General features: G+C 42.7%; 1 protein-coding gene across 1 annotated transcript in view; it reads right to left on the reverse strand.

The window, feature by feature from the left end:
• The window catches only part of cacna1db (calcium channel, voltage-dependent, L type, alpha 1D subunit, b), a gene marked incomplete at both ends in the record, with an annotated part of 115,923 nt that extends 100,843 nt beyond the window's left edge, over window positions 1-15,080 (reverse strand). The window contains 3 exons of the mRNA XM_080015348.1: window positions 8,097-8,202; window positions 10,073-10,556; window positions 15,047-15,080. Of these exons, the coding sequence (XP_079871474.1) occupies window positions 8,097-8,202; window positions 10,073-10,556; window positions 15,047-15,080 (624 nt within the window). The remainder of the gene's footprint in view (window positions 1-8,096; window positions 8,203-10,072; window positions 10,557-15,046) is intronic.
• Between the last annotated feature and the right edge of the window lie 910 nt (window positions 15,081-15,990).

Here is a 15,990-nt window from a genome sequence, read left to right on the forward strand (position 1 = left end):
TTTATTAGTAATGCTTCTGTGTGTTTTTGTTCAAATGGCTTGGTAAAGAGTCTGCAGATCATGTTGAACAGATCAGAGCTATCCACATAAATCACCCAAACACAGGATTAAAAATTATCTGGGACAGACTTAAACAATGTTACGACTCAACAGAGATAATAGAGGATTCCCTGTTCAAAATAATTTATAGCTTTCCAAAAATCACAAACAAAGACCCCACAAAACTGAGAATGTTCAGTGACTTACTTATGGAGCTCCAATCGGCCAAGGCTGAAGAAGACCTTCATGGCCTCTCCTTTCTCGACACAGCAAGATCGTTAACCCGATTTTGCAGAAGCAGTCTGCAGGAAAGGTGGGAGCCTCCTACAAATAGTGTTACCATGTTCCCTTTCCTCCATTTGCCCTTTTCATTGACTTTGTTTGTCAGGAAGCCACTATTAAAAATGATCCAAGCTTCAATGTCATACAGACATACCCCTCAGGCCAGAGTGTCTGCCTTGGAACCCCCCCCCCCCGACAAAACAGAAACAGTCCCCTTTCCCAGAGACCTGGTTCCTTGGGAGAGCATGGTCCATGGGCGACCCTCCCCCCTGGGCGATGACAGACTGCCTTCCTCCTTCGGCTGCTGTGCTGTCTGGTGGAGGTGTAGCTGGGCTTGGCTGTTGGGGGGGCTGCTTGGAGGGGTTGCCTGGCTGCTGGGCTGCTGGATGGTGCCAGCAGTAGCTGCTTGGAGGAGGAGCTAGCTGTGGGCGGTTACCCATGATGACTGCTGCGACTGCTTCTCCCCCGGTCCTCCGCTCGACATCCTAGATGCTGCTGCCAGTTGGGAGAAGGTTGGTGCTGTGGCTGCCCATTGACCTGCTAGTGGCTCCAATGCGTCTTTGGATAGCCCTTCTGTGTCTCTTCCCTGTGCCGTACAGCCCCTGTTCAGGCGCCAGTGTGACGGTTCGGCCTGCCACACATCACCCGAGTGGCTTTTTTCAGGGCCCTCTGACACAGAGACACAGGTGATGGTGTTGAAATGTACCAGTTTATTGTAGCGCATGGCAAGATATAACAAGCCGGGAGCAGATGTAAACTTGTCATGACAGAGGATCTCCCCCGTGTGTGTGTGAGGATGGGTGATTTACATGTGCTTATTGATTGCTCTATCAAGCAATAGGCGGACAGCCAGATCCCGGGCCCAATTACCTAGACCCAAGACAGTTGTGGATGCTTAAACCCTCCACCCCCACACCAAATATAGCTATTGCTGCAGTCACCTATCTGAAAGTCACAGATGCTAATGATAGCAACCATGTTGGTTATATCATGGGCAAGGAAAAACAAACTCCTCGTCCTGAGCAGCCCATACCAAGGCTTGAACTTTGAGCAGCTGTCCTAGCAGTGGAGCTTGCTGACCTCATCTCAAAAGATTTCGATGGAGGCTACGACCATCAATTCAGATATATCTACAATGGGCTATATCTACAATGAGACCAGGCACTTCTACATCTATGTGAGCAACCGAGTACTACACATTCACGGATCTCCTCATCCAGACCAGTGGTGCTATGTGCCTACAGATCAGAATCCTGTAGACCATTCTACATGATCTGTCACTGCAAGTAATCTGATACATACCAACTGGCTCACCAGTCCCCACTTCCTTATCGGTCCAAAAGAAACTCTCCCTGAGGACGCCTGAAACTTGTTAACCCTCGGTCGAAGACAGAGATAGGGCCTAAAGTGTCCACCTTGAGCACTGCAGCATCAACCAAACAACTTCGTTCTCAATGTTTCACCAAGTTTTCCCCCTGAAAGTCACTGCCCCAAGCCATTACTCGTCTTCTCCACATCGCTCAACTTTTCAACACAACCTGTGATAACAAAGGTCCATGTAAAGAGTGCTACTACTGTGAAACCATCTATACAGTTGTAGAGTCTAACCAAGTGAAAAATGTCATCATTTGAGAAGTACAGAAAGAAGTCTATGCGTCGATGCGTTCATTGATGAGCATGGCCTTCTGATATTTGGGGGCCGCATGCAGAACTCAAGCCTTGAATGAAAATAATCCCTTGCTAATCCCTGTAAGGCATCATATTGCATCCTTGTTTGTGAAAAACCATAATGAACAGACTTATCATCAGGGTTGACAGTTCACAGGAGGAGCCATTTGCCAGTCAGACTTTGGAGAGTTGGTAGCAAGAGAAAGGTGAGTGGCTTCATACACCAGTGCGTAACATGCTGGAGACTGAGAGTTCCTCTTCACGTTAAAAAAATGGAAAATCTTCCAGCTGATCTCCGTTCACAAACGTTGGGCTCAACGTGCTTGACCCTTGGAGTGTTTCCTCACTCCAAGCTAGGGGAGGTCTTTCACACAGTAAACAGTGGGCTGTAATCTTCACCTGTATGAGTGAAAAAGCAGTTCATATACTGTAGAAGTAATTGAGTACTTGACACATCAAGCTTCATCAACTCACTAAGGCGTTTCCTTGCTGTTCAGGGTCCGGCGAGCAGATCCGCTCTGACCGTGGGACCGATTTTATTGGTGCATGCAAGGAGCTAAAAATACCTTCTAACGTGGACAACAAAGCTGTAAATACTTACCTGTCCAATCAAGGTTGCACCTGGACCCTTAATACCGATGCCATTAATCTCAAAAAGCCAGATAATGGCTCGATTAGTCGGCCTACCAATGAATCGGTCGGCCACTACTTATTTATTCTCACTCCAGCCACTCTTCTCATGCAGAAAGTGAACTTCTGTGAACTCTTCCTGCCCCTTCTAGCAAGTTTGTAGCTTCAGATCTCTATAAACACCAATGACGTAGGGTCCAGCACCTGTCTAACAACTTCTGGGACAGATGGAGAAAGGAATTCCTCCCAACACTTAAGCCGCCTCGGAAGCGCCAGTCCAGCCAGCCTAACATTAAGTCCAGGAGTATTGTTTTCCCCAAGAACAGTCATGTTCCGAGAAATGAGCGACCCCTTGGGCTTCACTCCAGTCTTCCCTAGCTCAGATGGGAACGTCTGCCAAGTTGAGGTAACGGTCACCCTTAAACTAAACTCTTTCTTAGACCTGTCACAGAGACTTCTTCTCCATACAGATACATAGTACACAGTTGTTATAGTGGCATTCAATCACGCCAGATGGGGAGTGTTCTGTTACCGTTATGTTCTGCTTATTCGTAATGCTTTTGTGTGTGTTTCGGCGACATACCTAGTAGTTGCTTTGGATAGGCTCTCCAGAAAATAACTGCAGCAAATGACCTTTGTCATGTGATTATAATCAGGAAGTATAATTGAATGCATGGTCAACAGTTTTATTCAGCTCATTCTCTGTCAGGTTGATCTAGTTTTCATCAGTCACCATCTGTTTACATCGTGCCCCTGTGCCACACCAGAAGTGACATGTCACCGCCCAAAATCGGCACGAAAGTGTCACATCATTTGGTACATTGGTCAGTTCAACCCAGGTCCATCCTTATTCCGTCTACGACACGCTACCGAGAGCAGCACCCTCCTGACTTTCTATCGCTGAAACAAAAAATTGTGGAACGTATCAACCTTTAATGGGCTAAAGTGATTCTTTTATTTCATTTTCAACCCTTTGCTTTTCATTTAATTTGCATTTGGAGTCTGTTTGTTTATTTATCTAGTTAGATTAGCTTGTCAGTTTAGCGTTCATTGTTTATAGTTCATATTTGCGGAGATTCCTACGGAGCAAGATGGGCACTAGGACCCCTGACACTACCCGAGCTGCCTGGCCAGGTGCCTGACTGAAATGACGCAAACACAACTGAAACATAACAGGGAATCCAGAACAACCTTGCAGGTATGAAGTAAATATAAAGTCTATTCCTGGACATGATATTTTATGGTGTTTTGTTTTATGCAATATTATGTTCACTTTATGTTGTTGATGCATACCAGGCTTGGTAATTAAATATTGTAATACTGGATATAAGTTCCTGTTTATCTATTGGTGTTTTTCAATGTATTATTGAGGGAGGTGTTCACCGTAGTGTGTAATTGGCTAGGAAGTTCTTTTGGGGCGGAATAATTGGGGGTTAAGTGGAACTGTGTCTGGGCGGAAGGAAGGGAGAGATGGCAGGTGGTGGTGCCAAAGAGCCGACAGGAGGAGGTGCTTAGTTTCCATCATGGTCCACCAGCAGTAGGGCACTTTGGCGTCAAGAATATGCTTAATACACTAAATGTAGGCGGAACGTGGAAGCCTATTGTCATCTATGTGATCCCTGTGTTGCTCACAAGGGCCCTACAGGCCAAAGTAGAGCACCGCTACAGCAGTATCAGGTTGGGGCACCAATGGACAGAGTGGCTGTTGACATACTGGGCCTTTTTCCCCGCACACAAAGTGGAAATCGCTATGTAGTGGTGGCGCTGGACTACTTTACAAAATGGCCAGAGGCTGTAGCGGTTCTGCATCAGGAGGCGGCTACTGTCTGTGTGGTACTTATTGTTCAGCCGCTTCGGAGTCCCGGCCAAGCTACACTCCGATCAGGGAATGAATATTGAGGCCCAGCTATTCAAGGAAATGTGCAAACAGCTCGAAATTCACAAGACCCAAACAACAACCTCTCCACCCCCAGAGTGACGGCCTGGTAGAGAGATTTAACGTACTCTGGGGGCACAATTAGCTGTTGTAGTGGCGAAAGATCAGAAGGACTGGGATTTGCAGGTACCATTAATCCGAATGGCTGGACAGAAGACCACTGGGTGCACGCTGGCCTTATTGATGCTAGGTAGAGAGCTCCCTTGCAATGTTTTATTGAGGGAGGTGTTCACCGTAGTGGGTAATTGGCTAGGAAGTTCTTCAGGGGCCGGATAATAGGGGGTTAAGTGGAACTGTGACTGGGTGAAAGGAGGGAGACAAGAGGGAGGAAGTCAGATAAAGAAGAGACACAAGTAGAGAGCCAGCAAGTTAGCCAGCCTGTTTCATTTTGTTACTGGGGACACCTCAACCTCGGGTGAGCTGTTGCCCCGGCAAGGAAATAAAACCAGGCTTGGTTGAGCTATCGAATGTCTCCTCGCCGTTCTTCTCCATTCCTTCAGTTACCCCGCTACAATATTTTCACTAAATACATCTTTTGAATGGACCTCTATGGGAATCTATGCTCCAGTTTAGGTTTTGCACGAGGAAAAATAGAGCCGAGGAGTAAAGCGCGAGGGTTTTAGGAGCCTCGCAGCATGCCGCAAGGCTTTTGACGCTGACGCTTCCGCTTGGTGTGACCTTCCATATTGATTGACATGGCAGCGTATCTGAAGCGCTTTCACGATGCTGATGTGTTGCTTCTGGTGCGGCCTAGAGGTCATGCCTTTGATAGCATAATCTGTGAGTATTTCAATGTTTAAATGTATATTGACAAGTACAGTGAATTATTTTATAAAGAAAAGTTAGATTTTGTGTATTTTGGGGATATTGATGCAGGATGTTTGGCAAGCTAATCTCAGGTGGTCTAATACATGATGAGCTTATTATATAGTCATTAAGAATAAAGACTTATATAACTACATCATATTAAACATGATATTAAGGTAATAATATTTTTTTTATAAGTTATGTGTAATTGATCTATAATGCATGTATTAACAAGCTATTTACAATACTTACATTATGCATAATGTTGATTATGATCTTGTCTTTGTTCACTCTCATTTTCTAGTCAATAAACCTGTGGACAAAGAGCTGACTGTCTTCAGAGTGTTTGATGAAAGGAAGGCATTTAAGCCGACTGTCAAATACTGTATATACAGAACCTATATTGAGGGCAGCACAATAGTCGTACTAGCTCCCTGCTCTCCAAGCTCCCAGCATCTCTGCCTTTTTCCATTTCTCAGTCTTGGCTCCAGAGGCGGCCAATCAAACAACACTTGCACACGCTCCAAAAATGACTGTCGGCCTTCCAGGCAGCTTGTGAACTACAAAGGTGAGGTAGCCAGTGTGTACGTGTGTGTGTGTGTGTGTGTGTGTGTGTGTGTGTGTGTGTGTGTGTGTGTGTGTGTGTGTGTGTGTGTGTGTGTGTGTGTGTGTGTGTGTGTGTGTGTGTGTGTGTGTGTGTGTGTGTGTGTGTGTGTGTGGGGGTTCCTGTGTGCTTTCAGGGAATGAAGATGTCCTTTTTATCAACAATAGTGCAGAAAAAAGAACAGCTGGCCATCAACAGACAACCAGACTTTAATGAGACGGAGCAACAGGAAATGAGTTAGGGGGCATTTTATGACAAAAAAAATTGTGAAAATTGCTGTCCTAACAAGATTCTCAAGAAAATAAACTGTTGGAAAAAAGGTGCATAAAATGGAAAAAAGGGTGTATAAAAATAAACAAATTATAAAATGTAAATAAATAAATACATTTTATATATATATACATATATATATATCTATATATATATAGATATATATATATGTGTGTGTGTGTGTGTGTGTGTGTGTGTGAGTATATATATATATATATATATATATATATATATATATATATATATATATCTCCTTCTTCTTCCGACTGCTCCCGTTAGGGTTTATATAAATACAAAATAGCATTAAAGAGCAACTTACGCTGGTGGCTGCAAATATATTTTCTGAGAAAAAAATGATCCATCCTGTTCCTGTCAAACCACCATTTAATAATAAATAACAGGGATCAATAATGATAATAATGACATATCTGAGATGAATGGATCTCATCTGAGAGAAGAGCACTATAAACTGTTTACGCCCCTGACAGCCTTCAACAAGCCACCACAAATCAGGTTTCAGTTGCTTGACCCCAGAGGGCTCCAACCAGATAAAGTTGCCTTGCTGAGAGCGTGCACATAGACACACACATGCGCACCTTCACACACAAACAGAAACTCACGGATATACATATACCGAATGCCATGAGGGATGAGTGTAGAGTGTAGAGAGAGCATGAATAATCCCCATCTGTTGAGGGAGCACGCTGTGTGTGTGTGTGTGTGTGTGTGTGTGTGTGTGTGTGTGTGTGTGTGAGTGTGTGTGTACTCTAAGATGGTTTGTTATCGGCATTAAGGGAGAGGAGACTGTGTGTAAAGTCCTGCGGGAACGTCACCAAAGGCATCCACTCACAGGATTAGGAACTTCTTACATGCGTGTACAACTCAATCAAAGTCTTCCTCTGTTGGCAATAAATTAGGATATTCGTTTAAGCAAATTGACCAGTACGTGTAACTGGAACACACATACTGTATATAATCAAAATCACATGAAAATACTCCTTTTGGTTACCCTTATTTAGAGATAAATGGTCTTAAAGGCTGTACTACAGTTAAGTAATGCAATTTTTGGAACTTTGTAGACTGTTCTAGCTGTTCTAATCAATGCCCCTCTTGTCCACAGGTTTTTTGCATTTCTTTGATTTATCAGTCCCAGACTCTGCACATGAATGAAACTAATACAATTGTAGATAGATAGATACATAGATAAATAATAACAATAACAATAACAATGCCTCCTCTTTGCCTATTTGTGTGCATGTATGTATGCTTTTGCGTGTCATTGAAACCTGACACATCCACAAATATTGTCGGGAAAGCCCTCTGACAGAAACAAACACACACACACACACACACACACACACACACACAGACACACACGTATCCAGCCAGTAACAGGCAAAGGTGTCGTGTCTACCCATCCTGGTGAATAGAGTTGAAGACAAGGGTAAGCACCAACAGCGAGCCACCAAACAAATCTGCCACATGACACAGCACCAAAATCGCCATAATATGCAGGTTGAGAGACCCATAAGCAGCACCAGAGAATTAAAAACTGCTTCTCATAAAACCATTGTCTTTGTATGCCATCATATATATTAAATAGGAGATCCAAGATCATTTATAAGCACAAAAAAGACCGAAATCAGTCGGAAATATCTGAACTGGAAAAGCGTATGAATTACTGACCAATCTAACCAACTGTATTTCATGAAGTGGTATAAGCTGTCCAAGAAAACATCTGTCCACCAAAAAGCACTTTGAATTACATATTCCAGACCCACAGAGCATTCATGCCTGCATGTATATGCCACAATATCCCAGTTTATCCCACCATATCCCAGGTATTGCAGCGCTACTCACCAGTTCCTGGTTGGTGGAGTTGGAGTCATCTCTGGGGAAGGGGATGTAGATGGCTAAGGCCACACAGTTGGCAAATATGGACAGCAATATAAAGATATCAAAGGGTCTGCAGAAGAAAATCACAGTCTGTTAAGGAACCAAACTAGTGTTGAATGGAACATCTGTAAAGTAGGATCATTTGAAAAAAACATCTGTCATATTTAAATGTATCATTTATAGTAATCTAAAGAGATACAGAGTTTTCTATCCAAACCAGCTGTGAAATACAGAAGATGACTCAAGATGTAAGGTGCATGCAATAAAATAAATTGATATGAGGACGGTAATGGAGGAGTGTCTGGCGTTAAACTGATTTAGAAAAGGCCAATCAAATCACATGACAAACATTCACCATAAACCTTGAACACCCATCCATTCACCTCTTCAGCCATCATACTCCAGATCATTCTGCTTTTTCATCCACCAATCCATCCAACCACCCATTGAGCCATCCATTCTCCAATTCATCTCCATAATCTATGCATAAAAGGAACAATCTTTTGTGGCACAGTGGCGCAGTGCATTGCCCTGCTGCCTCACAGCAAGAAGGTCCTGGGTTTGATCCCCATCTGGGACGCTGTTGCACTGTGCTCCGGCGGGTTATCTCACAAAATAGGAGCTTTTCTGTGTTCTCCCCGTGCTCACATGGGGTTTCCTCCACCTACCATCAGTAAGGACCCCCACCAAAAACATGCACTCACTGTCTGACCAGCAATGGACACTCATCACCTGGTCCCCGGGCATGTCCACGAATGCCTCCGGAGGAAGGGCAAGCCAGGATGGGTTAAACGCAGAGGCCTCAATTCCCTGGCTTATCAACTTCTCCAGCTATCCGTTCCTCCATCCCCATGCTGTGGTCACTTGCTCCATTCACTGAGCATTCCATTAATCCGCCACCATTTTACACACATTCATTCATAATCCAGACCTGCCAACCTTGGGAAAATATTTTGAGTACCAAAGTAGTGTAACAGGGTAACAGGGTAACAGGCCAGCTGCACACACGGACTAACGCTGGAATTTTCAGTTACAACAATAGTGAGACTGCTGACACTGACACTGTGTGTTTATTATTGTTCAGTATTCACTAATGGAACATAAATAGAACATGGAATATTGTCAGGAGAGTCAACTACACAACCACATTACATTACGTTCGTTTGAGTATTGGAGCATTTTGACGAGTACATGAGCACAGTATCGGGCGTGCACAGAATTGGAAAATATATCTCATCCGCCAGTCATCAGTCACGGCTGATCCAGCTGAAAACCAGCCGATCGATTGGTGCATCTCAATTACCAACGTTTTATATGTCAACATTAAAGTTACATTTTTGTGCTTATTACTCCCCCACTTCCCATTTTACCTCAGCAATGCAGCGTCAGTGGATAATAAAGTACAAAGTACCGCTGGGCACAGTGCGCTGCGTATCAGTGGATGTTGAGTTAGTGAGAGGAGAGCGAGGGGAGGGGTTAGAGAACCCCAGGTCGTAGCATCTGGTCCAATCTGAGGGATGTTGTTTAAATACCCAATAAATGTACGGTATTGTTTTGCATTGATTGATTTTCCGGAATTACATTTAAAAAATATATATATTTTTTTATATATATATGTGTGTCTTTTGCATAGTTTCAGCTTGCAGTACTGTCCTGCAAACTTTGACCAAGAATTGCGTGGTTGGTACACAAAATGCCTGCAGGTTGGCAGGTCTGGTAATCCTTTCATGCTTCCAACCAACCCCTAATCCTTTTACGCCCCCTATAATTATATGTTTATTTCAAATGAATATTCCAAACCTCGTGTTGTGAGAAATCTTAACTTCAATTTTTCTCTTTGTGATGAAATTGCACTTCTAAAGGTTATTGACAGTGCAAATAACCTTTAGAAGTGATTATATTAACCGATCACAAGCCCTAATTCCATGTGTAAAGGATACTTCCACTCCACCAGGCTGATGCAGGCCCTGCGGATGGGGTTGTTGAGCGTGAGGCAGAACAGTGCTCGGGGCGGCCGACTGTTGGTGGAGCCTCCCTGCTTCTTGCTCTTGGCATACTGCTGTCTCTTCCTCTGGGACAGCGAGCCCACGGGCGCCACCCCGGCAAGGGCCGCTGCCACGGGCCTGGTGGTCACGCCTGGCTGGGCCGCCTCGCTCTGGGCTTGGCGTACAGCGTTGATGGCAGCGTGCCAGGCGAGGACCGGGCTGACGCCGGTGCCCACCCCACCTTTCCCCCCCGCGGGGCCCTGACCAGCGCCGTTGGTCCCCAGGAGGCCAAAAGCAGAGCCGATGGGCTTGCCGGTACTGGCCGGGGCCTGCAAGGTCTCTGGCTGGTGGAGCTGGTGCACGTTGGCGGGACTTTCTGACCACAGTGCTGAGGAGTGACCAGAGGGAGGTGCTCTGGTGCTGCGAGCATAGTGCGCCCCTGCGGACAGAGAGGTTAGTAGCGGTGTTAGGAAAACAATGGTTTAACATGTCAAATGTAGATGGTACGATTATGAGACAAAATAACACAGTTTTACAGTTTTATATTTTATGATCATTATTTTAGGGCAGTGGTGGCCAACCTCAGATTAACCTGGTTTTAACTAAGAGTCGTGCATGCGATTTCAGACTCAAAGCTCAGAGGTACTACTCGCGCATCCGTTGGCGAGCTGCACCGCAGGGGACTACGGGCCGCAGGTTACCCAGCACTCTTAAGGTAACTTATTAGGCAACACTGTGTTGTTTTATTGTTCACAGTGCAATGTTGAATACCAAAGCTAGTTTGGATAACTTCTAGAATTATTATAGCTTGGAAACCCAAACGTATTTTAAGCATTGTTAATAGCAAAACAGTTTGTGCATGTGTGTGTATGCTGTATGCAGACTGACTGGGTTATTCAGTGACTGCGGGAAAGAGAAAAAAGGCAGAGAGAAAGAAGAGAAAAGATATCAATGGGAGGCAGAACGACTGTGTGTTTTAATGCATGTGGGAGATGGAGAGACTAAAACATTACAGCAACAGACAGCGATGGGAGCACAAAAGGAAAATGCCAGAATTAGGTGGAAGGACAAGAGAAGAAAGGAAAGAGAAAATCATTTGCACAGAGCGTGGGTGTTTCGAGAAGACAGGACGCGAGGACAGGTGGTGTGAATGAGAAAAAAAGAGGCGAAAGGAACAGCAAGAGATCCAGTAAAAGCAATGCAAAACTGTGTGAAAAGGGACGGTGCCCTTGACACGGTCTCTTCTACAGTCCAACTAAGCAACTCTGATACTAAACTGTACAATCATTCTCAATCTAATCTTGAAAGATATGTACTATAGATTTCGGGTGGGAAAAAATCACTGCGATAGTTCATGTGGTATTGCTGTTTGGGTGTTAAAATAATATAAAAATAACAAATGATCTATGTTATTGGTCTGAGAGCCAGAGGAAAACTGTTCTTATTGTCAACCATTGGACCTATATTTTGTCTATGCTATTACTGGCATTGTATTTGTTATTTTATTTAATTACTGCTTAAGTACTTTGACTGTCCATGTTATAGTATTTGAGTGTCTATTGCAGTGTATTTATATTGGCAGCCCTTTGAGGCAAAATGTATGATAAAGGGTTTTAAATAAACATGACTTAATTTGGTGAGATGACAAAAAAGTACTTTTTCACTCTGATCCCATTCTGAATACCTAACGTTACTGTGAGTATAATTTGGCCAAGTATAGATCAGATGGCTCCTTTACTTTTACTGAACAGTATAAACTTAGACTATCAGTTTGGCATCATCAGAACTTAAATTACTTTTTGTCTGCATTAGATGCATCAAACATGTTTCTAAGATATAAAAAAACGGGCAGCAAATTATTGGGAATCAAAAACCTGGACATACAGTAGATATAAAGTGTGAAAGCATTTGATTTCTAGAAATTATTTTCAGGCCTGTACTCTAACCCTAACCCAGAAATATGTATTTATTTGTTTGTTTGTTTGTTTGTTTGTTTGTTTGTTTGTTTGTTTGTTTATTTGTTTATTTTTGTTTATTTGGGGTTTTTTTTATAAAAATAAAATATATATATAATTTTTTATTATTATAGTAATAATAATATATTGGTGAATACACAGATTCTCATTTCTGGTCAAAATAAGAACCATAGAGAGAGAGAGAGAGAGAGAGAGAGAGAGAGAGAGAGAGAGAGAGAGAGAGAGTAAGAGAGAGATGTGTATGTGTGTGTCTGTGTGTTTATGTGTGTGTGTGTGTGTGTGTGTGTGTGTGTGTGTGTGTGTGTTTATGTGTGTGTGTGTGTGTGTGTGTGTGTGTGTGTGTGTGTGTGTGTGTGTGTGTGTGTGTGTGTGAGAGAGAGAGAGAGAGAGAGAAAGAGAGACAGAGAGAGAGAGGTTGTCCTTGATGCTGAGCTGCCAACCATTCCAGTTGGTACTCATAAACAAAGGCCACGTTTACATACAGCAGACCTATTTTTTATTGATTTTAAACTTGACAATCGTTTGAATTTAGTTAAAAATTTAAATAGGTTCCCAAAGGAAAAATATATTTGTTTATTATATTTTGTCCAGATGCATTCCCTGAGGTACAGTTAAACAGTTGAATCGGTTAAGAAAATAATGATGCTCTGATAATCCATCACTGGTCGCTATTTGCATCAAGCCACCAGGGTCATTTTTATAGCAACGCAGTAGACCTACACCGCAGGAGTCTAACTTCATCCAAAGGTGTCGAATTTGGAGGACGGAAACGCAGTTGCACAAATGAATATTTAGTACTGATATTTTAATTTGATGTGATTAGAGTTTTCATTTACAAATAACAGTGTCCACACGCAGCAAGAATACAGTTCTGCAGCTTCTGCACAACTGTTGACGCTCCACATTTTCAACCATTTATTTAGGTTTTCTATCCCTATATTTCAATGGTTAGGCTACAGAATAGTTTCACTTACTATGAACCCTTATCTAACCATAACTAAGACCTTATCCATGATGTCCAGTATTAAAGCGTAAAAGAAATTTTCTTCGTACGAAATAGAAAATAAATACCCATATCAACCCCTATAAACTCATGTAATACCAGCAGAGACGGATCATAATAACCTTAATCTGAACAATAAGATATTTTGCTGAACAGCAGAATTAACTATTTTCCTCCATTTTAGCTGATCATAAGAGCCTCGCAGTGCAAAATCCCTGCAATACAAGATTTTTCATTGGATTTTCTTTTTCCTCCGCCTGTGATATGTTTTTTCGACAGTATCGGTCGATAATAAAACATCTCCGGATCAAACTCTGACGGTCACCGGGAGCAGCGCGTCTCCCCCCACGGAGCGACAGTGCTCCGCGGCGGGTCGCGCTCCCCGGTTCTCCGTTCCCTACCTCCAGACGGTTCATCTGCTCCGTGCATCCTCCAATCCACATTGAAGAACCAGCGTCAAGCCCAACTCATCGCTGGAAAACATCGGAAGGTGTCGAACGTCGACGTACGCGAGCAAACCGAGCCGTGAAGTTGAATTGTATTATTATTGTAATAAAGTGTTTTCCATGCGCGCACACGGTCCCTGAGAGGAGCGCCCAACATGTTCCCACATCCGGGTGCCTCAGCACTCTGCCCCTTCAAAGAAGTTGGTCCTGTGCATGGTCAAATACATTTATTACCCTAAATAAATTACTTTGACTTCCTTTCTTTTTTTTTTTTTTCTTATTACTATTCTTATTCTGGCTTGTTGAACTAGTCAGACCTTTTGCTGACGTAAAAGGACAAATACCCTGACACAAACTTAGTTTCACTCTAGTAAAAGTGAAAGTACCCCATTGACCTGTCTATTTAATGCAAGTAGTGCTGGTCATATCAAGTTCTCCATAATAATTCATAAAGTACTGCTGAACGTTTTTTTCTTCTTCATGCAGATCCCGATTTCTATTTATAGAATAAAAATAGTATAGGTGATGTCAATGCTGTGTACTATTACTGCATTTTTTATAGATTTGTTTATATGATGTGCTTGTTTTGTATAATAAAGTGTAGAGGGAAAATTCCGACGTATTCCTCTCGTCGTATTGATCCTGTGTGTCAGTAAATATTGAAGGTCGGAGGGGAAACGCGGACACCCAACTCTAATCTGTTTACCGGTGGAGGTGGGTAGCAGTGACGCCGTGTGAGAAACAGTGACGTAATAACCTAGTCTATCCAGAAACACGGTCTGACTGCTGGCGCAATGTACTATGTACGTGGAACAAGGCGCGTAAATTAAAAGAAGGCTAATTGGTTAAACAGGCATGGGTGTAGGCTGGAGTTTGACCTAAACCCCTACAGTGAATTCGTGCGATTGCTATTGCACGCAAGGGCCACGCACCCACGCACACTGCGTTACAGTGTTCAGACACCAAATAGTTTTTCCCAGAATCGAAAATCATTTTCTGCAACATGCACGGTTGTGAATTCAAATGAAAGAATGCAGCCAGAAGTTGTAGGTAACATAATAAATAAATAAATAAATTATTATTATTATTATTATTATTATTATTATTATTATTATTAATAATAATAATAATAATAATAATAATAATAATAATAATAATAATAATAATAATAAATAAATAAGTATAGTGTTACATAAAATGTAAATAGGTAAAATATCCTGTTCCATAAAGTGAAGCTCTGATCTATTTGCTGTTATATCTCTTCAACAACAGATACATGTCTATGAAGCAGATAAAGCCGTGCGTAAATACATTGTTTAACAGCTCGACACTTTATCGTGCTCGACGAAGGCAGATTTTTTTTTTTTATCTTCCAGGGGGTTTGAAGCATGAGATAACATGAGAACAACACAACCAATATCCTATATTCTCTGCCAACGCGTTTATACAAGACAAAACACACGTCCAGGTCCAGACACCCGAGTAATCCCAGTTTACAACTCACCCCGCAGGGGTCTTCCCCTTATAATGAACGGCATGGTGTCACCTGGACCGCCTCTTCAGGTCCATGTCGCCGTTCTCGAACATCCTTGAGCGGAGAGTCCACGGGAAACAAGTCGCCGGCGCGGTTTGGAAACTAACCCCGTGATTGGATTACCTGTGTCTAGAGGATAACAGACCCGCGGTGGCAGGTAATCCTCCAGATTTAATCCCTGCTGCTGTGTTTCCTCATGGACACACATCTGGGACTGGGCTGGCCTCGTTCACCCTGGGAAGGAGGCCACCAGGAAACAGCTCTGTGCTGTTATGGTAAAAATATGTTCGAAAGAACTCCCAATTGCGAGGCCATTGACGGACAGCCCCATTGGGTATACCATCTGAGAGTGAATAAAAGTTGTCTTTCACGTAAAATGTAATGTTCTGAAGGAGCAAAATAAACATCAAACTGTTACAATTCCCCTCGTATTGTTGGTACTGTATGTGTAAATGTTCTACATCTGTGTTTGTTGTTATTTTATTTACTATTTCACAACTTTAAGATATTTCATTTGGCTGTATATTTTGTCTAATCTTGTTTCAAAATCGCCATTAATCAATTTAAAATCACACGGTTCATTGTGATGTACGGAGATATTGTAGAAAGAGAGGTTGTACAGGGAGAGACGTAACGTGTTCATTTGTCAGATTGACTTTCACTGGGGGGGGCAGTGCACTAGCACCATCCGGTGGACAATATGAATAACATTAATTATGTTATTTTGTAACTAACAAATGGCTGGCTGTATAAACAATGTTAAATATTAACACGTATCATACTATATGTGTTAAATGTGTGTTGTTGTATTTGGAGTTTTCTGGTGTTGTTATGTTTTGTCATTCGTATTTGACTTAAAATAATGTCCGGAACCTTTGTGGTGACAGCGCTTGTTTCCCGCGGACCGTGGGAAA

This window comes from Zeus faber (genome assembly GCF_960531495.2).
Source record: "Zeus faber genome assembly, chromosome: 15".
In the NCBI taxonomy this organism is placed as follows: domain Eukaryota; kingdom Metazoa; phylum Chordata; class Actinopteri; order Zeiformes; family Zeidae; genus Zeus; species Zeus faber.